Source organism: Heterodontus francisci, chromosome 4, assembly GCF_036365525.1.
Source record: "Heterodontus francisci isolate sHetFra1 chromosome 4, sHetFra1.hap1, whole genome shotgun sequence".
NCBI lineage: Eukaryota > Metazoa > Chordata > Chondrichthyes > Heterodontiformes > Heterodontidae > Heterodontus > Heterodontus francisci.
In genome coordinates, this window is record NC_090374.1 from 203477666 (window position 1) to 203497806 (window position 20141).

At 45.6% G+C, this 20141-nt stretch overlaps 1 protein-coding gene across 2 annotated transcripts in view; it reads left to right on the plus strand.

Moving 5' to 3' along the window:
• Positions 1–17731: 17731 nt before the first annotated feature.
• Positions 17732–20141, plus strand: part of LOC137369475 (SH2 domain-containing adapter protein B-like) — a 1226906-nt gene continuing 1224496 nt past the window's right edge. For both annotated transcript variants that reach the window (XM_068030757.1, XM_068030758.1), the window contains exon 1: positions 17732–18485. In XM_068030757.1, the coding sequence (XP_067886858.1) occupies positions 18015–18485 (471 nt within the window). In that variant the 5' untranslated portion in view covers positions 17732–18014. The remainder of the gene's footprint in view (positions 18486–20141) is intronic.

The following is a 20141-nucleotide window of genomic DNA, read 5'->3' on the forward strand; positions in this document are numbered from 1 at the left end:
TGCTGGGGACTTCAGGAGGAGGCCGAGATAGATCATCCACTCGGCACTTTTGGCTGAAGATTGTTGCAAATGCTTCAACCTTATCTTTTGTTGCACTGATTTGCTGAACTCCCCCATCATTGAGGATGGGGATATTTGTGGAGCCATCTCCTCCAGTTAGTTGTTTAATTGTCCACCACCATTCACGATTGGATGTGGCAGGACTGCAGAGTTTAGATCTGATCCGTTGGTTATGGGATCGCTTAGCTCTGTCTATCGCATGCTGCTTACAGTGTTTGGCACGCAGATAGTCCTCGGTTGTAGCTTCACCAGCTTGACACCTCATTTTGAGGTATGCCTGGTTCTGCTCCTACCATGTTCTCCTGCACTCTTCATTGACCCCACGACTGCTGATCTCCATCCAGGCTTGCTTGCTCAGGCAGAAGGACCTCTTCTTGCCATCGCTGGGGAAGAAGTCTTAAACCTCGAGGCAAATCATTAGAGAGGCATCACTGAAGCATGGGGCCACCTTTTCTCTAACTCTGACATTCTCAGCTGTCTTCCCAGGGATGCTGGCCATTCAGCCCATCATGTCCACACCAGCTGACAAGTAACCCATCTGGCCTAGTCCCACTTTCTAGCTCTTGGTCCGTAGCCCTGTATGTTATGGCACTTCATGTGCATATCCAAGTACTTTTTAAATGGTAGGAGGGTTTCTGCCTCTACCACCCTTTCAGGCAGTGAGTTGCAGATCCTCACCACACTCTGGGTGAAAATATTTCCCCTGGAATCCCCTCTAAATTTCCTAAATCTTATCCTAAATCTATGCCCCATGGTTAAGGACCCCTCAACCAAGGGGAATAGGGCCATCCTATTCACTCTATCTAGACCCCTCATAATTTTTATACACTTCAATTCGGTCTCCCCTCAGCCTCCTCTGTTCCAAAGAAAACAACCCTAGTCTATCCAATCTTTCCTCATAACTAAAATTCTCCAATCCAGGTAACATCCTTGTAAATCTCCTCTGTACCCTCTCTACTGCAATCACATCTTTGTTATAATGTGACCAGAAGTGCAATACTCCAGCTGTGGCCTAACTAGCATTTTATACAGTTCCAGCAGAACCACCCAGTGCTTATATTCTATTCCTCGGCTAAGAAAGTCAAATATCTTGTTTGCCTTCTTGACCATCTTACCAACCTGTCCAGCCACCTCAGGGACCTATGGATATGCACTCCCAAGGTCCCTCTCATTAAGGGAACATCGTGCCTGACTAACATGATTGAATGTTCTGAAGAAGTAACAAGGGTTGAGGGTAGTGCAGTTGATGTGGTCTACATGGGTTTTAGCAAGGCTTTTGACAAGGTCCTACATGGCAGACTGATTAAAAAAATAAAAGCCCATGGGCTCCAGGGAAATGCAGCAAGATGGAGACAAAAAGGGTAACAAAGGGTAATTGTTAATGAGTGTTTTTTGCAACTGGAAGGCTGTTTCCAGCGGGGGTTCCACAGGGCTCAGTACTGGGTCCCCTCCTTTTTGTGGTATATATTAATGATTTGGACATAAATGTAGGGGGCATGGTCAAGACGTTTGCAGATGACACAAAGATTGGCCGCGTGGTAGATAGCAAGGAGGATAACTGTAGGCTGCAGGAAGATATTGATGGTCTGGTCAGATGGGCAGAAAAGTGGCAAATGGAATTCAACCTGGAGAAGTGTGAGGTGATGCATTTTGGGAGGTCAAACAAGTCAAAACATACACAATTAATGGGAGAATATTGAGAGGTGTAGAGGAGGTGAGGGACCTTGGAGTGAATGTCCACAGATCCCTGAAGGTAGCAGGACAGGTCAATAAGGTGGTTAAGAAGGCATATGGAATCCTTTCCTTTATTAGCCAAGGTATAGAATATAAGACTAGGTAGGTTATGCTGGAACTGTATAACTCATTGGTTAGGCCACAACTTGAGTACTGTGTGCAGTTCTGGTCACCTCATTACAGTAAGGATGTAATTGCACTAGAGAGGGTACAGAGGAAATTTTCGAGGATGTTGCCAGGACTGGAAAAATGCTGCCATGGGGAAAGATTGGATAGGCTGGGGTTGTTCGCCTTGGAACAGAGGAGGATGAGGGGAGATTTGATTGAGATGTATAAAATTGTGAGGGGCCTGGATAGAGTGGATGGGAAGGGCCTATTGACCTTAGCAGAGAGGTCAGTAACTAGGGGCATAAATTTAAAGTGATCTGTAGAAAGGTTAGAGGGGAGATGAGGAGAAACTTTTTCACCTAGAGGTGGGGAGGTGGGGGGGGGGGGGGGGGTGGGTGGCATCTGGATCTCACTGCTTGTAAGGGGAGTTGAGGCAGAAACCCTCAAATCATTTAAAAGGTGTCTGGATATGCACCTCAAGTGCTGTAATCTGCAGGGCTATGGGTCAAATGCTGGAAAGTGGGATAAGGCTATCTTTCGGACGGCAGAGACATGAGGGGACAAGTGGTCTCTTTCTATAATGTAAACCTTCTATGATTCTCAGTATCCGACCATATATTGTGTATTCCCTTGCCTTGTTAGCCTTCACCAACTGCATTACCCATGGGCGGACAATGTGACAGAGGTGGAAATAGGTGGTCTGAATGATGGTGCTACTATGTGGTTGGAAACATAGAAACATAGAAAATAGGAGCAGGAGTAGGCCATTCGTATCCTTAGACTATGACCCCTGGTTCTGGACACCCCCACCATCGGGAACATCCTTCCTGCATCTACCCTGTCAAGTCCTGTTAGAATTTTATAGGTTTCAATGAGATCCCCCCTCACTCTTCTGAACTCCAGTGAATGTAATCCTAACCGACTCAATCTTTCCTCATATGTCAGTCCCGCCATCCCAGGAATCAGTCTGGTAAACCTTCGCTGCACTCCCTCTATAGCAAGAACATCCTTCCTCAGATAAGGAGACCAAAACTGCACACAATATTCCAGGTGTGGCCTCACCAAGGCCCTGTATAATTGCAGCAAAGATGTTCCTGCTCCTGTACTCGAATCCTCTCACTATGAAGGCCAACGTACCATTTTTTACCGCCTGTTGCACCTGCATGCTTACCTTCAGCGACTGGTGTACAAGAACACCCAGGTCTCGCTGCATATTCCCCTCTCTCAGTTTATAGCCATTCAGATAATAATCTGCCTTCCTGTTTTTGCTACCAAAGTGGAAAACCTCACATTTATCCACATTATATTGCATCTGCCATGCATTAGCCCACTCACTCAACTTGTCTAAATCATCCTAAAGCCTCTTTGCATCCTCCTCACAACTCACCCTCCCACCCAATTTTGTGTCATCTGCAAATTTGGAGATATTACATTTAGTTCCCTCATCTAAATAATTAATGTATATTATGAATAGCTGGGGTCCTAGCACCGATCCTTGCCGTACCCCATTAGTCACCGCCTGCCATTCCGAAAAAGACCCTGTATCATCTTGGGGCCAATGTGTATGCTCGGCTCAATGGTGTTCCATTCTTAGGATAAGAAGAGTTGTGAGATTTTTCAGGGTCACAGCAACATACCTTTTTTGTTTTTATTTTGTGAAACATTAATAATTAGCATAGTGTTCATTTGTGCTCTATTTTTTCCAGGCCATCTTTAGTAGCATTCAGTGGAAGAAACCAGTTCAAAGGTATCCTGAGGCCGATTACTTCTGCTTTTCCATATCTTTATAGCAGCAGTTTCAGTTGAGTTTGTGTTGAGTGTGTGTTTATAGATCTTGCTGATCAACGGCACCTGAAAAGCTATTAAGTTAATGTCAAAATGTTGAAATCAGTGTTCCTTTACTGATTAATGGTCATTCCACAGGTAGCCAATTGGTTCTCCCAGTTTTCAAAATAAAACAACAACGGCTTGCATTTATACGCAGCCTGTAATAAAAGAACAAAGAACAGTACAGCACAGGAACAGGCCATTCGGCCCTCCAAGCCTGCGCCGATCTTGATGCCTGTCTAAACTAGCACCTTCTGCACTTCCAGGGACCGTATCTCTCTATTCCCATCCTATTCATGTATTTATTAAGATGCCTCTTAAACGTCGCTATTGTACCTGCTTCCACCACCTCCCCCGGCAGCAAGTTCCAGGCACTCGCCACCCTCTGTGTAAAAAACTTGCCTTGCACATCCCCTCTAAACTTTGCCCCTCGCACCTTAAACCTATGTCCCCTAGTAACTGACTCTTCCACCCTGGGAAAAAGCTTCTGACTATCTACTCTGTCCATGCCACTCATAACTTTGTAAACCTCTATCATGTCGCCCCTCCACCTCCGTCATTCCAGTGAAAACAATCCGAGTTTATCCAACCTGTCCTTATAGCTAATACCCTCCAGACCAGGCAACATCCTGGTAAACCTCTTCTGTACCCTCTGCAAAGCCTCCACATCCTTCTGGTAGTGTTGCAACCAGAACTGCACACAATATTCTAAGTGTGGCCTAACTAAGGTTCTGTACAGCTGCAGCATGACTTCCCAATTTTTATACTCTTTGCCCCGACCGATGAAGGCAAGCATGCCATTGCCTTCTTGACTGCCTTATCCACTTGCGTTGCCACTTTCAGTGTTCTCTGGACCTGTACGCCCAGATCTCTCTGCCTGTCAATACTCCTAAGGGTTCTGCCATTTACTGTATACTTCCCACCTTCCAAAATGCATTACCTCACATTTGTCCGGATTAAACTCCATCTGCCATTTCTCCGCCCAAGTCTCCAACTGATCTATATCCTGCTGTATCCTCTGACAACCCTCATCAATATCCGTAACTCCACCAACTTTTGTGTCGTCCGCAAACTTACTAATCAGACCAGCTACATTTTCCTCCAAATCATTTATATCTACTACAAACAGCAAAGGTCCCAGCACTGATTCCTGCGGAACACCACTAGTCACATCCCTCCATTCAGAAAAGCACCCTTCCACTGCTACCCTCTGTCTTCTACGACCGAGCCAGTTCTGTATCCATCTTGCCAGTTCACCTCTGATCCCGTGTGACTTCACCTTTTGTCCCAGTCTGCCATGAGGGATCTTGTCAAAGGCTTTACTGAAGTCCATATAGATAACAATCACTGCCCTTCCTTCATCAATCATCTTTGTCACTTCCTCAAAAAACTCAATCAAGTTAGTGAGACACGACCTCCCCTTTACAAAACCATGCTGCCTCTTGCTAATAAGTTCATTTGTTTCCAAATGGGAGTAAATCCTGTCCTGAAGAATCCTCTCCAATAATTTCCCTACCACTGACGTAAGGCTCATCGGCCTATAATTTCCTGGATTATCCTTGCTACCCTTCTTAAACAAAGGAACAACATTGGCTATTCTTTATTAATGTAGTAAAGTGTGCCAAGGTGCTTCACGGGAGCATTATCAAACCACTTTTAACTGTAAGGCACATCAGGAGATATTCAGATAGGGAACTGAAAGCTTGGTCAAAGAGGTAGGTTTTAAAGAGCATCTTAAAAAGGGACATACAGGTACAGAGGCAGAGAGGTTTAGCGAACAGATTCCAGAGCCTTGGGCACAGGGAGATGAAGGCATCGCCACCAGTGGTGAAGTGATTAAAATCGCAAATGCTCACAAAACCAGAACTGGAAGAGCATAGATCTCAAAGGGTTGTAGGGCAGGGGGTCATTACAGAGATAGGGAGGGCAAGGCCGTGGAGGGATTTGAAAACAAGGATGGGAATTTTAAGATTGAGACATTGTCAGACCTGGAGCCAGTGCAGGTCAGAGAGCACAGAAATGGGTGAGCAGGACTCAGTGCCGTTTAGGATGCGTGCAGCAGAATTTTGGCTGAGTTCAAGTTCATGGAGGGAGGAAGATAGGTGGCCAATCAGAGTGCATTGGATTAGTTGAGTCTGGAGGTAACAAATGCAGGGATGGTGGTTTCAACAGCAGATGATCTGAGGCAAGGGCAGAAGCAGGTGATGTTTTGGAGCATCACAGTGAATCCACAAAAAATACTTTGCTACCTCACCCATCACTCTTGATCAAAGTATTCATCACCTGAACTTTGATGGGGTAAAATTTCCAAATTGCAGCTCTTGTTGCAAAACATCAAAACACCTCCAGTTTGCAATTTTTCATCAATGAACCTTAATGCTGGGCCTGTCGTGCAGATGTGCACTCCCAGTGTGCACCACCAGTGGTACAGTTGAATTTCATCTTATTTCCCAAGGCTCTTTCTGCGGGAGTCACGAGCTCTATCCGTCACAAACTCTAATGGATCCAGAACTCTGCTGATTATATTCTATCCTGCATATCTAGCACTTCTATTGTTATGAACCCTGGACTCTGTCGTATGATTATGTTTTAAAAACTGTGATTTTTAATGCAGAATAAAAAGGATTCAGAGAAAACATGTGACCTCACACCAGGTCTGCCCAGAGATAAGCCAGGGGTCTTGGTTACCATGCGAACAAGGAACCCAGATCAAAGACCCTTTTGAAAGCAGAGTGCAAGGTCGTAACATCTGAAGGACAATTGGGTTTGCACCCCCAAATTCACAGATTGTAAACAGGGAGCCTGGGCTCTAAAAATACAAATTTGAGTTGCAATTGCTAACACCTGGAAGCAAAGGAAGGCCCAGGTGGTTTTGCTATGGCAACACTTATGGACTGGAATTTTATGCTCCCCAAACGAGCGGGCTGGTGGTGGGGGTGTAAAATTGAGTGGGAGGCAGGGGGCAATTCCCAATTCCCTCCCGCCTGCGTTGCCAATTTACACAGGGCGGAGGAAGCGGGAAACCGCCTGCCTGCCCCAGGCCAATCAAGGCCCTTAAGTGGCCAGTTAACTAGCACTTAAGGGCCTCCTCCCACTGCCGTGGGTATTTTACCCTTGGCTGGTGGGTGGCAGACGCCTCAAAAACTCCACCTGGTGAAACCAGACGGCCCTCTGGTGGGCTGGTAGGAAGCCCTCCTGATCTGTGACGGAGGGCTGTCCCCAAAGCCCCAACTGTCCCAACGCACAACACTCCCCCCACCTCCCTAACTGACCCTCCCCTTGCCTCACCGGGGCCCGACCGATTGTCCCCAGTGAGGCCCCAAAAATTTAGCTTCCTTCCAGGGCCGTCCTTCCTCTTGCTGTCAATGGCTGGGTGCACTCCCAGCAATGGCCACCACTCCCAATGGCGCTGCTGGGACTAAGAGCTGCCGGCACGTTGATTGGCCGGCAGCTCCATTAGGTGGGACTTCCTGTCTCAAGGAGGTGGAAGTTCTGCCGAAGACGAATTAAAGGCCTGGGGAGCGAAAAATCCCGGTCTGGCTCCCCAGGCTTGGTGGAGGTGGGCTCGTCACTGACTTTTCAGCCGGTGGACAGGGCCTCCTGCCCAGCGAAGAATTCTGGCCATTGACCCTGAAAGATAGCGAAAGGAAAATAACTATTGGCTTTTGTTCTGAATAAATTCAACAGGCTTTCCTAAGTCTGACAGACTGCAAGGAAGAAAGGAAGACACAAAGAAAGCAACAGGAGCTGCACAGCATCGGAAGAGAGAGAGAGAAAACAACTTCTCTCAGAACTCTGATACAACGAAAGGCTGCTCAGATTTGAACCTGATTCAAAGGCTCAAGGTTTGCAGAGGAGAAAAGACCAACAGGGTCACCAGAGATTGCCTTATTAAGAAAAGACCAGTCAAATGTACTTAGAGGAAGTGAGCAAAGAGGATTTTAGCTTTGCTAAGGACACTGGGAGATCCAACCCATTGCAACTGGAGGAATTTAGGACTTTTAACTGCAAGGTTACCATTTTGCTGAGAACTCTGTGTAATGTATAAATGTGGTCTGGGGTTTATAAATGTGTTGATAAGTTAATGGGAAAACCTTTCTCTGTAATTTGGTCTATTAGCTACTGACTTAGTACTGTATAGTTAATGTTGATTTTTAGTTAGGTTGTTATTGTAAACGTCTTAAAACGTGAAATCTTGCTGGGTAATTCTTTAATCAGTCTGGGGAGTTCATATCTCTTGTTTTAAAGTTAACGGTCTCTCCTGAGGTCATAACACTATAAAGTGGCAGTTTGGCTCAGTTGGAAGAAATCAGGTTTGTAGCCCCAGAGGTACCTAAAATTGAGGTGTTAATCTGATGATGCTACACACAGACTATGCGTATGCAGGAACAGCATCCTATAGACAGGGTCAACTGATCCTACAACTAATGGATCAGATCAAAGCTGTATCGTCCTGCAGTCATGAATGGTTGGTGGATAATTATACAACTAACAGGCTGAGGCGGCTCTATGACTATATCCATCCTCAATGATGGGGGAGCCCAGCACATCAGTGCAGAAGCCAAGGCTGAAGCATTTGCAGACATCTTCAGTCAGAAGTGCCAAGTGGATGATCTATCTTGGTCTCCTTCTGAGGTCCTGAACATCAGAAGGGCCAGTCTGTAGCTAATTTGGTTCATTCTATGAAATATTAAAATATGGCTGAGCACACTGGATGCAGTAAAGTCTATGGCCCCGAAAACATCCCAGCGATAATGCTAAATGCTTGTGCTGCAGAACTAGTCACACCTCTATTCAAGCTGCTCCAGTACAGCTACAATACTGGCATTTGCCCGACAAAATCCAAAATTGCCCAGGTATGTCTTGTCTACAAAAAGCAGGACAAATCCAATCCAGCAATTACTGTCTCATCTGTCTACTCACAATCATCAGTAAAGTGATGGAAAGTGTTGTCCACAGTGCTATCAAGCGACACTTACTCACCAATAACCTGTTCACTGAGGCTCAGTTTGGGTTCTGCCAAGACCACTTGGCTCCAAACCTTACTACAGCCTTCATATATAAATGGACAAATGAGTTGAATTCGAGAGGGGATGTGAGAGTGACTGCCCTTGACATCAAGGCAGCATTTGACCCAGTGTAGCTTCGGGGAGCCCTAGTAAAATTGAAGTCAAATAAGGGGAATGCTCTCTGCTGGTTGGAGTCATACCTAGCACAAAGGAAGATGGTTGTGGTTTTGGAGGTCAAACATCTCAGCCCCAAGACATCAGTGTAGGAGTTTCACAGGGAATTTAATAGGCCCAACCATTTTCAGCTGCTTCATCAATGACCTTCCCCCCATTATAAGGTCAGAAGTGGGGTTGTTCACTAATGATTGCATGGTATTCAGTTCCACTCGCAGGTAACGGAGCAGTGCGTTGCCTGCATGCAGCAAGACATGGATTGGATTGATATGTGGCAAGTGACATTCTCATTACACAAGTGCTAGGCAACAACCATCTCCAGCAAGATAGAGTCTAACCACCTCCCCTTGACAGTCAATGGCATTATTATCACTGAACCCACCACCATCATCATCCTGGGGGTCACCATTGGCCAGAAACTTAACTGCACCAGTCACATAGATATTGTGGTTATAAGAGCAGGTCAGAGGCTGGGTATTCTTTGGCAAGCGACTCACGTTCTGACTCTCCAAAGTCTACAAGGTAGTGGAATACTCTCCACTTTCCTGGATGAGTGCTGTTCCAACAACACTCAAGATGCTCACCACCATCTAGGACAAAGCAGCACATCGGCACTCCATCTACCACCTTCAAAATTCAAAGAACAAAGAACAAAGAAAATTACAGCACAGGAACAGGCCCTTCGGCCCTCCAAGCCTGCGCCGATCCAGATCCTCTACCTAAACATGTCGCCTATTTTCTAAGGGTCTGTATCTCTTTGCTTCCTGCCCATTCATGTATCTGTCTAGATACATCTTAAAAGACGCTATCGTGTTCGCATCTACCACCTCCGCTGGCAACGCGTTCCAGGCACCCACCACCCTCTGCGTAAAGAGCTTTCCACGCATATCCCCCCTAAACTTTTCCCCTTTCACTTTGAACTCGTGACCCCTAGTATTTGAATCCCCCACTCTGGGAAAAAGCTTCTTGCTATCCACCCTGTCTATACCTCTCATGATTTTGTACACCTCAATCAGGTCCCCCCTCAACCTCCGCCTTTCTAATGAAAATAATCCTAATCTACTCAACCTCTCTTCATAGCTAGCGCCCTCCATACCAGGCAACATCCTGGTGAACCTCCTCTGCACCCTCTCCAAAGCATCCACATCCTTTTGGTAATGTGGCGACCAGAACTGCACGCAGTATTCGAAATGTGGCCGAACCAAAGTCCTATACAACTGTAACATGACCTGCCAACTCTTGTACTCAATACCCCGTCCGATGAAGGAAAGCATGCCGTATGCCTTCTTGACCACTCTATTTACCTGCGTTGACACCTTCAGGGAACAATGAACCTGAACACCCAAATCTCTCTGCACATCAATTTTCCCCAGGACTTTTCCATTTACTGTATAGTTCACTCTTGAACTGGATCTTCCAAAATGCATCACCTCGCATTTGCCCTGATTGAACTCCATCTGCCATTTCTCTGCCCAACTCTCCAATCTATCTATATTCTGCTGTATTCTCTGACAGTCCCCTTCACTATCTGCTACTCCACCAATCTTAGTGTCGTCTGCAAACTTGCTAATCAGACCACCTATACTTTCCTCCAAATCATTTATGTATATCACAAACAACAGTGGTCCCAGCACGGATCCCTGTGGAACACCACTGGTCACACGTCTCCATTTTGAGAAACCCCCTTCCACTGCTACTCTCTGTCTCCTGTTGCCCAGCCAGTTCTTTATCCATCTAGCTAGTACACCCTGGATCCCATGCGACTTCACTTTCTCTATCAGCCTACCATGGGGAACCTTATCAAACGCCTTACTGAAGTCTATGTATATGACATCTACAGCCCTTCCCTCATCAATCAACTTTGTCACTTCCTCAAAGAATTCTATTAAGTTGGTAAGACATGACCTTCCCTGCACAAAACCATGTTGCCTATCACTGATAAGCCCATTTTCTTCCAAATGGGAATAGATCCTATCCCTCAGTATCTTCTCCAGCAGCTTCCCTACCACTGACGTCAGGCTCACCGGTCTATAATTACCTGGATTATCCCTGCTACCCTTCTTAAACAAGGGGACAACATTAGCAATTCTCCAGTCCTCCGGGACCTCACCCGTGTTTAAGGATGCTGCAAAGATATCTGTTAAGGCCCCAGCTATTTCCTCTCTCGCTTCCCTCAGTAACCTGGGATAGATCCCATCCGGACCTGGGGACTTGTCCACCTTAATGCCTTTTAGAATACCCAACACTTCCTCCCTCCTTATGCCGACTTGACCTAGAGTAATCAAACATCTGTCCCTAACCTCAACATCCGTCATGTCCCTCTCCTCGGTGAATACCGATGCAAAGTACTCGTTTAGAATCTCACCCATTTTCTCTGACTCCACGCATAACTTTCCTCCTTTGTCCTTGAGTGGGCCAATCCTTTCTCTAGTTACCCTCTTGCTCCTTATAGATGAATAAAATAATTTGGGAATTTCCTTAACCCTGTTTGCTAAAGATATTTCATGACCCCTTTCAGCCCTCTTAATTCCTCGTTTCAGATTGGTCCTACATTCCCGATATTCTTCCAAAGCTTCGTCTTTCTTCAGCCGCCTAGACCTTATGTATGCTTCCTTTTTCCTCTTAGCTAGTCTCACAATTTCACCTGTCATCCATGGTTCCTTAATCTTGCCATTTCTATCCCTCATTTTCACAGGAACATGTCTCTCCTGCACGCTAATCAACCTCTCTTTAAAAGCCTCCCACATATCAAATGTGGATTTACCTTCAAACAGCTGCTCCCAATCTACATTCCCCAGCTCCTGCCGAATTTTGGTATAGTTGGCCTTCCCCCAATTTAGCACTCTTCCTTTAGGCCACTCTCGTCTTTGTCCATGAGTATTCTAAAACTTACGGAATTGTGATCACTATTCCCAAAGTAGTCCCCTACTGAAACTTCAACCACCTGGCCGGGCTCATTCCCCAACACCAGGTCCAGTATGGCCCCTTCCCGAGTTGGACTATTTACATACTGCTCTAGAAAACCCTCCTGGATGCTCCTTACAAATTCTGCTCCATCTAGACCTCTAACACTAAGTGAATTCCAGTCAATGTTGGGAAAATTAAAATCTCCTATCACCACCAGCCTGTTGCTCTTACATCTTTCCATAATCTGTTTACATATTTGTACCTCTATCTCACGCTCGCTGTTGGGAGGCCTGTAGTACAGCCCCAACATTGTTACCGCACCCTTCCTATTTCTGAGTTCTGCCCATATTGCCTCACAGCTCGAGTCCTCCATAGTGCCTTCCTTCAGCACAGCTGTGATATCCTCTTTGACCAGTAATGCAACTCCTCCACCCCTTCATGCCCTCTACCACCGGCACACAGTGGTTGCAATGTGTGCCATCTACAAGATGCATAGGAATATAGGAACAGGAATAGGCCACTTAGCCCCTTGAACCCATTCCACCATTCATTGAGATCATGATTGATCAGCGACCTAACTCCATATTCCCTGTTTGCCCCACATCCCTTAATACCTCTCATTAGCAAAAGTATTTCAATCTCTATTTCAAAATTAACAATTGACCGAGCATCAAAAGCCGTTTGTGGAAGTGAGTTCCAAACTTCTCTCACCCTTTATCTAATTTCACTCCTGAAAGGTCTGGCTCTGATTTTTAGTCAATGCCCCCTTGTCATAGGCTCAACCATCAAGTGGAAATAATTTCTCTTTATCTACCCTATCTGTTCCCCTTAATCTCTTGAAAACTTTTATCACCCCTTAACCTTCTAAATTTCAAAGAATACCACCCTAGTTTGTGTAATCTCTCCTCATAATTTAATCCTTGGAGTCCAGGTATCATTCTGCATTCTCTCCAAGGCCAATATATCTTTCCTAAGATGTGGTGCCCAGAACTGCTCACAGTACTCCCAGTGTGGCCTAACCAGGGCTTTATGCAGCTGAAGTATTCTACTCCCATGTAGTCCAGTCCTCTTGATATAAAGGCCAGTATTCCATTTTACTTTTTGATTGTTTTCTGTATTTGTTCATGATATTCCAGTGATCTATATATCTGGATTCCCAAGTCTCTTTGGACCTCCACCGTTTCTAGCTTTTCACCATTTAGAAAATTCCTTGTTCTATCCTTTTTAGGTCCTAAGTGGATGAATTTACATTTGCCTACATTGAAATCCATTTGCCACAGTTTTGCCCATTGACTTAATCTCTTTGTAATTTAATGCTACTATCTACATTGCTTACATTGCTACTTATCTTTGTATCCTTGGCAAATTTGGAGCAGTGGCTTTCTATCCCATTGTCTAAGTTGTTAATAAATACAGTGAATAGTTGGGGCCTCAACACAGATCCTTGCGGGACACCACTAGTCATATCTTTCCAATGCAAACATCTGCCCATTGTCCCTACTCTCTGTTTCCTGCCACTCAGCCAATTTCCTTAATAATTTGCCTTCAATTCCATGAGCTTCAACTTTAGCTGACAGTCTCTCAAGGGATTTCATCAAATGCCTTCTGGAAATCCATGTTGATAACACCCATAGACATTCCCGTATCTGCTACTTCAGTCACCTCTTCAAAAGATATATTAGATATTTGTTACAGGTCCACACAAACTGCCTGTGATCAGCTGAAAATTTTCAAGATGTTCAGTCAGCCTATCCTTAAGTATAGACTCTAGGGGAAGAACGTTTGCTTCGGGGGTGGGAAACTGGAGTCGGGACTGTTGCCAGGTCCCAAACCCAAGCTTGGGGGAAAACAGTCATTCATTGGGAGTTTCACAGAGGCACTCCCGTAATTGACCTGGAAAGTGGTTCCCTGTCCAATTAAGGGCAGCAGATGGGCGCTGGAAGCTGGAGGGACATCCAGAGGCCTTTTAGCTTGAGAGGAGCAGCAGGCTACAGTAAAGGGTGAGTAACTGAGAGGGCACTTCAACCTGGAGACTCCCACTCACCAACTTTTGGAAAACGTTAAATAAAAAAAGTGGGGGGAAAGGCAGGAAGGGCTTTGTATGGCTGCCTGGAGAGTGACAAACCAGTCTGCTACTAGGTGCCTGCCTCCAGGCACCTAAACTGTCCCCCATCACATCAAGAAACTGAAGGCCGACCGGAAAATCCCAGTCAGCCTCCTTTCAGTGCAATTAACAACATTCTTAATGAGCCTAATTGGCTACCCACCTTGTGGGGGCGGGCAGCCCTTTTGGCTCCAAATACACCTCAGCAAAAATAGCCGGTGCTGGGAACGGATTCAGGAAACCAGCACTTCAGCCAGCGCTGGAATTTTTGGGCCCCGCTCACCTCCATTCCCAACCTTGGTGGGGCCAAAAATTCAGTCCTAGGAATTTCTCAACAACAGCTATTGGGCTACCTGGTCTATAATTCCCTGGTTTCACTCTCTGACCTTTTTAAAATAATGGAGCGATGTATAATTTTTCATTCTAAAGGAATGGTTTGCAAATCAAGAGAACTTTGGAAGATTGTAGTTAGGGCATCTGTAATATTCTTACATACTTCCTTTAAAACCTTGGCATGGAAACCAATTAGTCTTGGGAATTTATCACTTTTTGATGGAATTTTCTTCTGCTGGCAAGACATATCCTCATTCAGTTGTGTTTAGTATTTACATTGACTTTGTTGAGTCCCTGTCTCCGATTCACTATTAGTTTCCTTGCGATGTCCAGCATGTTGATCTCTTCCTCCACTGTAAATATTGATTTAACATGTCCACCATTTCCTTATCTTCGTTGATAATATCACTCTTATGTGTTTCCAAGGGGCCAACACTGCCCATGACCACCTCCTTCCCTCTCTGAACCGAATTCCCACTTTCACCAAATTCTCAACTTTTACTCTGTAGTCCCAAGCACTCCTTTTGCAACCTATGCAACCACAATGTATGTCAGCAGATAGTGTTTACTTTTATAGATACACTTCAGCAACTTGTTAAGCCTTTTTCCACAGCACCTCCCAAGCTTGTGACCTCTTCCAGCTAGGAAGGCATGGGCAGCAGGTGTGTGCGAACATCACCAGAAGTTCCCCTCCAACTCACACACCAACCTGACTTGGAAATATATCACTATTCTTTCATTGCCATTGGTCAAAATCCTGGAACACCCAACCATTAGCACTTTTGGAGTACCTTAACCACAGGGACTGCAATACAAGAAGGTGGCTCACCACCACATTCTCATTTGCATTCAAGGATAGGCAATGAATGCTTGACCTTGCCAGCCATACCCACATTCCATGAACAAATACGAGAAAAGCAAGGTTTTCCATCGAAGCCCTACTTTTCCTTTTCGGCCTCCTTGTCTCGAGAGACAATGGGTAAGCACTTGGAGGTGGTCAGTGGTTTGTGGAGCAGCGCCTGGAGTGGCTATACAGTCCAATTCTAGAGTGACAGACTCTTCCACAGGCGCTGCAGATAAAATTGGTTGTCGGGGCTGTTACACAGTTGGCTCTCTCCTTACACTTCTTTCTCTTTTCCTGCCAACTGCTGAGTCTCTTCGACTCGCCTCTCTTTAACCCTGCCTTTATAGCTGTCCACCACCTCTGGCGATCGCCGGCAACTGGCTCCCACGACTTGTGGTCAATGTCACAGGATTTCATGTCGTGTTTGCAAACGTCTTTAAAGCGGAGACATGGATGACTGATACCAGTGACGAGTTCGCTGTACAATGCGTCCTTGGGGATCCTGCCATCTTCCATGCGGCTCACTTGGCCAAGCCATCTCAAGTGCCGCTGGCTCAGTAGGGTGTATCTGCTGGGGATGTTGGCTGCCTCGAGGACTTCTGCATTGGAGATACGGTCCTGCCACCTGATACCAAGGATTCTCCGGAGGCAGCGAAGATGGAATGCGTTGAGATGTCGCTCTTGGCTGACATTGTCCGGGCCTCGCTGCTGTAGAGCAAGGTACTGAAGACACAGGCTTGAAACACTCGGACTTTTGTGTTCCGTGTCAGTGCGCCATTTTCCCACACCCTCTTGGCCAGTCTGGACATAGCAGCAGATGCCTTTCCCCATCGCTTGTTGATTTCTGCATTGAGAGACAGTTTACTGGTGATAGTTGAACCTAGGTAGGTGAACTCTTGAACCACTTCTAGAGCGTAGTTGCCGATATTGATGGATGGAGCATTTCTGATGTCCTGTCCCATGATGTTCATTTTCTTGAAACTGATGGTTAGGCCAAATTCGTTGCAGGCAGCTGCAATCCTGTTGATGCGTCTCTGCAGACACTCTTCTGTGTGGGATGTTAATGCAGTATCGTCAGCAAAGAGGAGTTCCCTGATGAGGACTTTCCATACTTTGGTCTTCGCTCTAAGACGGACAAGGTTGAACAATCTGCCATCTGATCTTGTGTGGAGGAAAATTCCTTCTCCTGAAGATTTAAATGCGTGAGAGCCCTATTATAGTATCTGAATACATAAGGAAGTTTGGCACTTCAGTATGAAGAAATGCTGAATTGTCAAAGGTGCTATCTTTTGGATGAATTGTTCAACCAAGCCATAAAAGATGCTGTAGTGTGATGGAATATGGGTATAATAGGCTTAATTAGGTAGCATTTAGATACAGTTAATAGATTATACCTTTTAGAATTAAAGATTGAATAAATGGTCAGTTTTTAGGACTCACTGAAATTCCCCTTTAAGAAGGTAGAGTTAAATATTTCAAGGTCCCTGTTAGAATAGAATTTCTGTTGCCAGGGAATTGGAAGGTAAACACACACATTGAAATATCCTGTGTGACATCAGTAAGAGGTGTCAGTTTATGGTGTTGTTGATGCAGACAAATCAGCTCAAAAGGTTGCTTTAAGGTACCATAAAAAAGGCAATTATAGATAATAAAACAATACATGAAAATGGACTTACAGGAGCAAGAGGTCAAGTAAACACAATTATGAACAGTCTGGCCAGATAAATGCTCACAACTTCAAAAACAGGGGATTTCCAATAAAACATTAAGTAGAGAGTTAGTTACTGATACTACCAAAAATGGATTTTGAAAGCAAGAAAAATACACACAGAAAGGTAGCACGTATATGCTGAGGTCATATGACACCTTGGAAACAGTATAAACACGAGAGGTCCTGAAGTGAAAATTAGAAGTGTTGAATTCCTCAAACAATACTTCGCACCTATTGGAGGAAATAAAAGTTGTAAAGACCTGAAATATTCTGAATCTGTCAAGTTTTATTTATTTTCTATGAAACTTTATTTGCAATAGTATAATTTTGGTTAGCCTGACTTACTAAAAGAATATTTGTCAATAGGTTTGTAAAAAGTTTGGCTGCTTATTTAAAATCGGCTACGAATCAACTGAGCACATTCGATTTTAGGCATTTTAAGGACCAGCAAATCTTTGTCATCTCCAGTTATAGAAGAGTGGATAATATGCAGTACTGGGAAATAAGGTTTACAATACTTGAGACAAATCAGTGCAACATGATTCAGTCATGAACAATTCCCCTCCCCATTATCACACTCTCCAGCATGGCTACAAACACAAATTACGAAGGGGCTGACATTCAGTTCCCTTCCCTCGAGCTCTGTGTTTATTCAGCAGACACAGAACAGATGGACACTTGGCTCTCCCCTCCCGGCCCCCGGTCCCCGGTCCCGTCCGCCAGCTCCACCGCACTATCCTCGGGTCCAGACCCCCTCACCTGGCCCTGCCCCCTGTTCCACTGATCCCGCCCCCTCCCACGCCCTGTTCTCCTGGCCCCGCCCATCCCCCTGATCCCGCCCCCTCGCAGTCCCTCCCTCGCCCTGTTCCTCCGCCCCGTCCGACACCTTGACCCTCCCCCTGTTCACCTGGCCCCTCCCCCTCCACCTGACAGGCCAGCCTTGCTGGTTGGCTGAGCCGGAGCGGGCGGTGAGAGCACAGGAAATGCCAGCGGCCGTTAGCACTTGTGGAGAGAGAGAGAGCGTGGGAGTGAGTGAGAGTGAGTGAGAGAGAGTGTGAGTGTGGATGGAGGGAGGTAGCGCCTGAGGAACAGGAGGAAGTGAGTGTGGAGTAAAGTTGGCCATGAGTGAGTGAAAGGCCCCGCTGGCCGGGAAAGTTCCAGACACTCGGGGAAAGGCAGCAGGGACTTGGAGAAGGAGTGAAGATGGCCAAGTGGCTGAGGGAGTATTTTAACTTTGGGAATCATAAGGGAAAGAATTCCCCTCCGCCGCCCAAACCCGACTACAGCAGGAAGAAAAGCAGCAGCGACTCGGCCCATCAGGAGAGCGATGTCATGAGAGCCTACAGGCTGCAAAAAGAGAAGGACTTTGAAGATCCCTATAACAACGGGCCGGGCTCCAGCCTCCGCCGACTCCGAGCCATGTGTCAGGAGCAGCCCGAGGAGCACAGAAAGGCCGAGAGACGGATCATTGCACCCGCTGCCCCGCTCCTATACAGGAGCAACAGTGAGAGGAAAGCGGGCTCCTCATCCACCGCCAAATATACCTCCTCAAAACATAGGCTCATCAAAGTAGACAGCAGCCCTGTAGGAGATCACAAAATCATCACCTGGAGCCCAAGCCTCACCAACTCCAAGAAACTGCAGCAACCTGAGAGCAACAGAAAGAAAGAGCCAGTAAGTGGATACCTCACACTTTCACTTTCCTGAAAACTCAGTTGTTTCATTGTTTTTGCACCACTTTTTCACTTTAACTCCAGTAAATGCATCGTCCAAACTCTGAAATAATTAGGAAATTAAAGTGTCTGACTTGATTTACGGTACCGACAACTGATTGTGAATATTCACAAACACTGCACTTGCAGTGTTGTGACTTTCCGTAAATCCTTTAAGAAACGGTGAATCATATTTTCAAGCTGATTTTTTTTTTATTTGACAGGTGTAAACGATCATTTCTTTTCGCCCCTCCCACTCGACTTCTCCCCTCGTCTTCCTGAATAAATATTAGAATGAATTGCATAAGTGCCTTGAATAATAGAACCGCAAAGTGGAAGTAGTGGTGATAACACTAAGATCCAGTATTACCAACTCAAGTTGTAGTTATTCAAGATTTCAGACATTTTTCACAGCAGGAATCAGTTCGCTAGTTTTGATTGGTGCTGAGGAATTTTAAGTGAACTCGGAACTGTGACGAACTTCTGTTCTTTCGCACGGACATTTGTTCTTTGAAGCAGTCCATGGTAGTAATCCTGCTACATAGTGCCATTCGTTAAAATCAAATACCAACAACTTGAACTCACATGAAATGCCCCAAAGCACTTCACAGATGCAAAAATCACTGAGCAGTGAGCAGTTATGGGGATGGTGATCAGGGAGGAAGGTGGCAACATGGACTTGTTGTTAGGAGAGTATTTGAATATGGGACTGAGACTAATGGCTCTATTAGTGGGTTAGGAGTAGGTTTGGCCGTGGGGGAAGGGGGGTGCTGGAAGCCAACGAGGCCTGAGTCAGTACAGTACAGAGCATATGCAAGTCTGAGCTGTATAGCTCAGAGTGACAAGGCTACAGAGGGTGAAAAATAACATGTTGTCCTTGTGCACGTTAATATTTTGCCAATCACAGAGTCTGGAAAGAAATTTCTGTTTACAAAATACAGTTTATGTTCTTAAGAGCACTATGCTGCTGTCTTGACATGTTAACCAGAAAGGAGGAATAAGGTGTGTAATGTGAGAGTGTTAGATAGTACTGGAGAAGGGAGTATAGTTCTGTATTAGATGGGAATGGACTGAGAATTACAATGCATGTATGTAAACACACAGTGTGGTAAATAAGGTTGGTGAGCGACAAGCACAAATAGCCAAATGGGCATATGATGTAGTGGCAATAACGGAAACATGCCTTAAAAAGACTGGGCGCTTAATATACAAGGATATAAAGTGTTTAGAAAAGATCTTTTTCTTTTCTTTCTTTTGGGCCTCCTTATCTCGAGAGACAATGGGTAAGCGCCTGGAGGTGGTCAGTGGTTTGTGAAGCAGCGCCTGGAGTGGCTATAAAGGCCAATTCTGGAGTGACAGGCTCTTCCACAGGTGCTGCAGAGAAATTTGTTTGTTGGGGCTGTTGCACAGTTGGCTCTCCCCTTGCGCCTCTGTCTTTTTTCCTGCCAACTACTAAGTCTCTTCGACTCGCCACAATTTAGCCCTGTCTTTATGGCTGCCCGCCAGCTCTGGCGAATGCTGGCAACTGACTCCCACGACTTGTGATCAATGTCACACGATTTCATGTCGCGTTTGCAGACGTCTTTATAACGGAGACATGGACGGCCGGTGGGTCTGA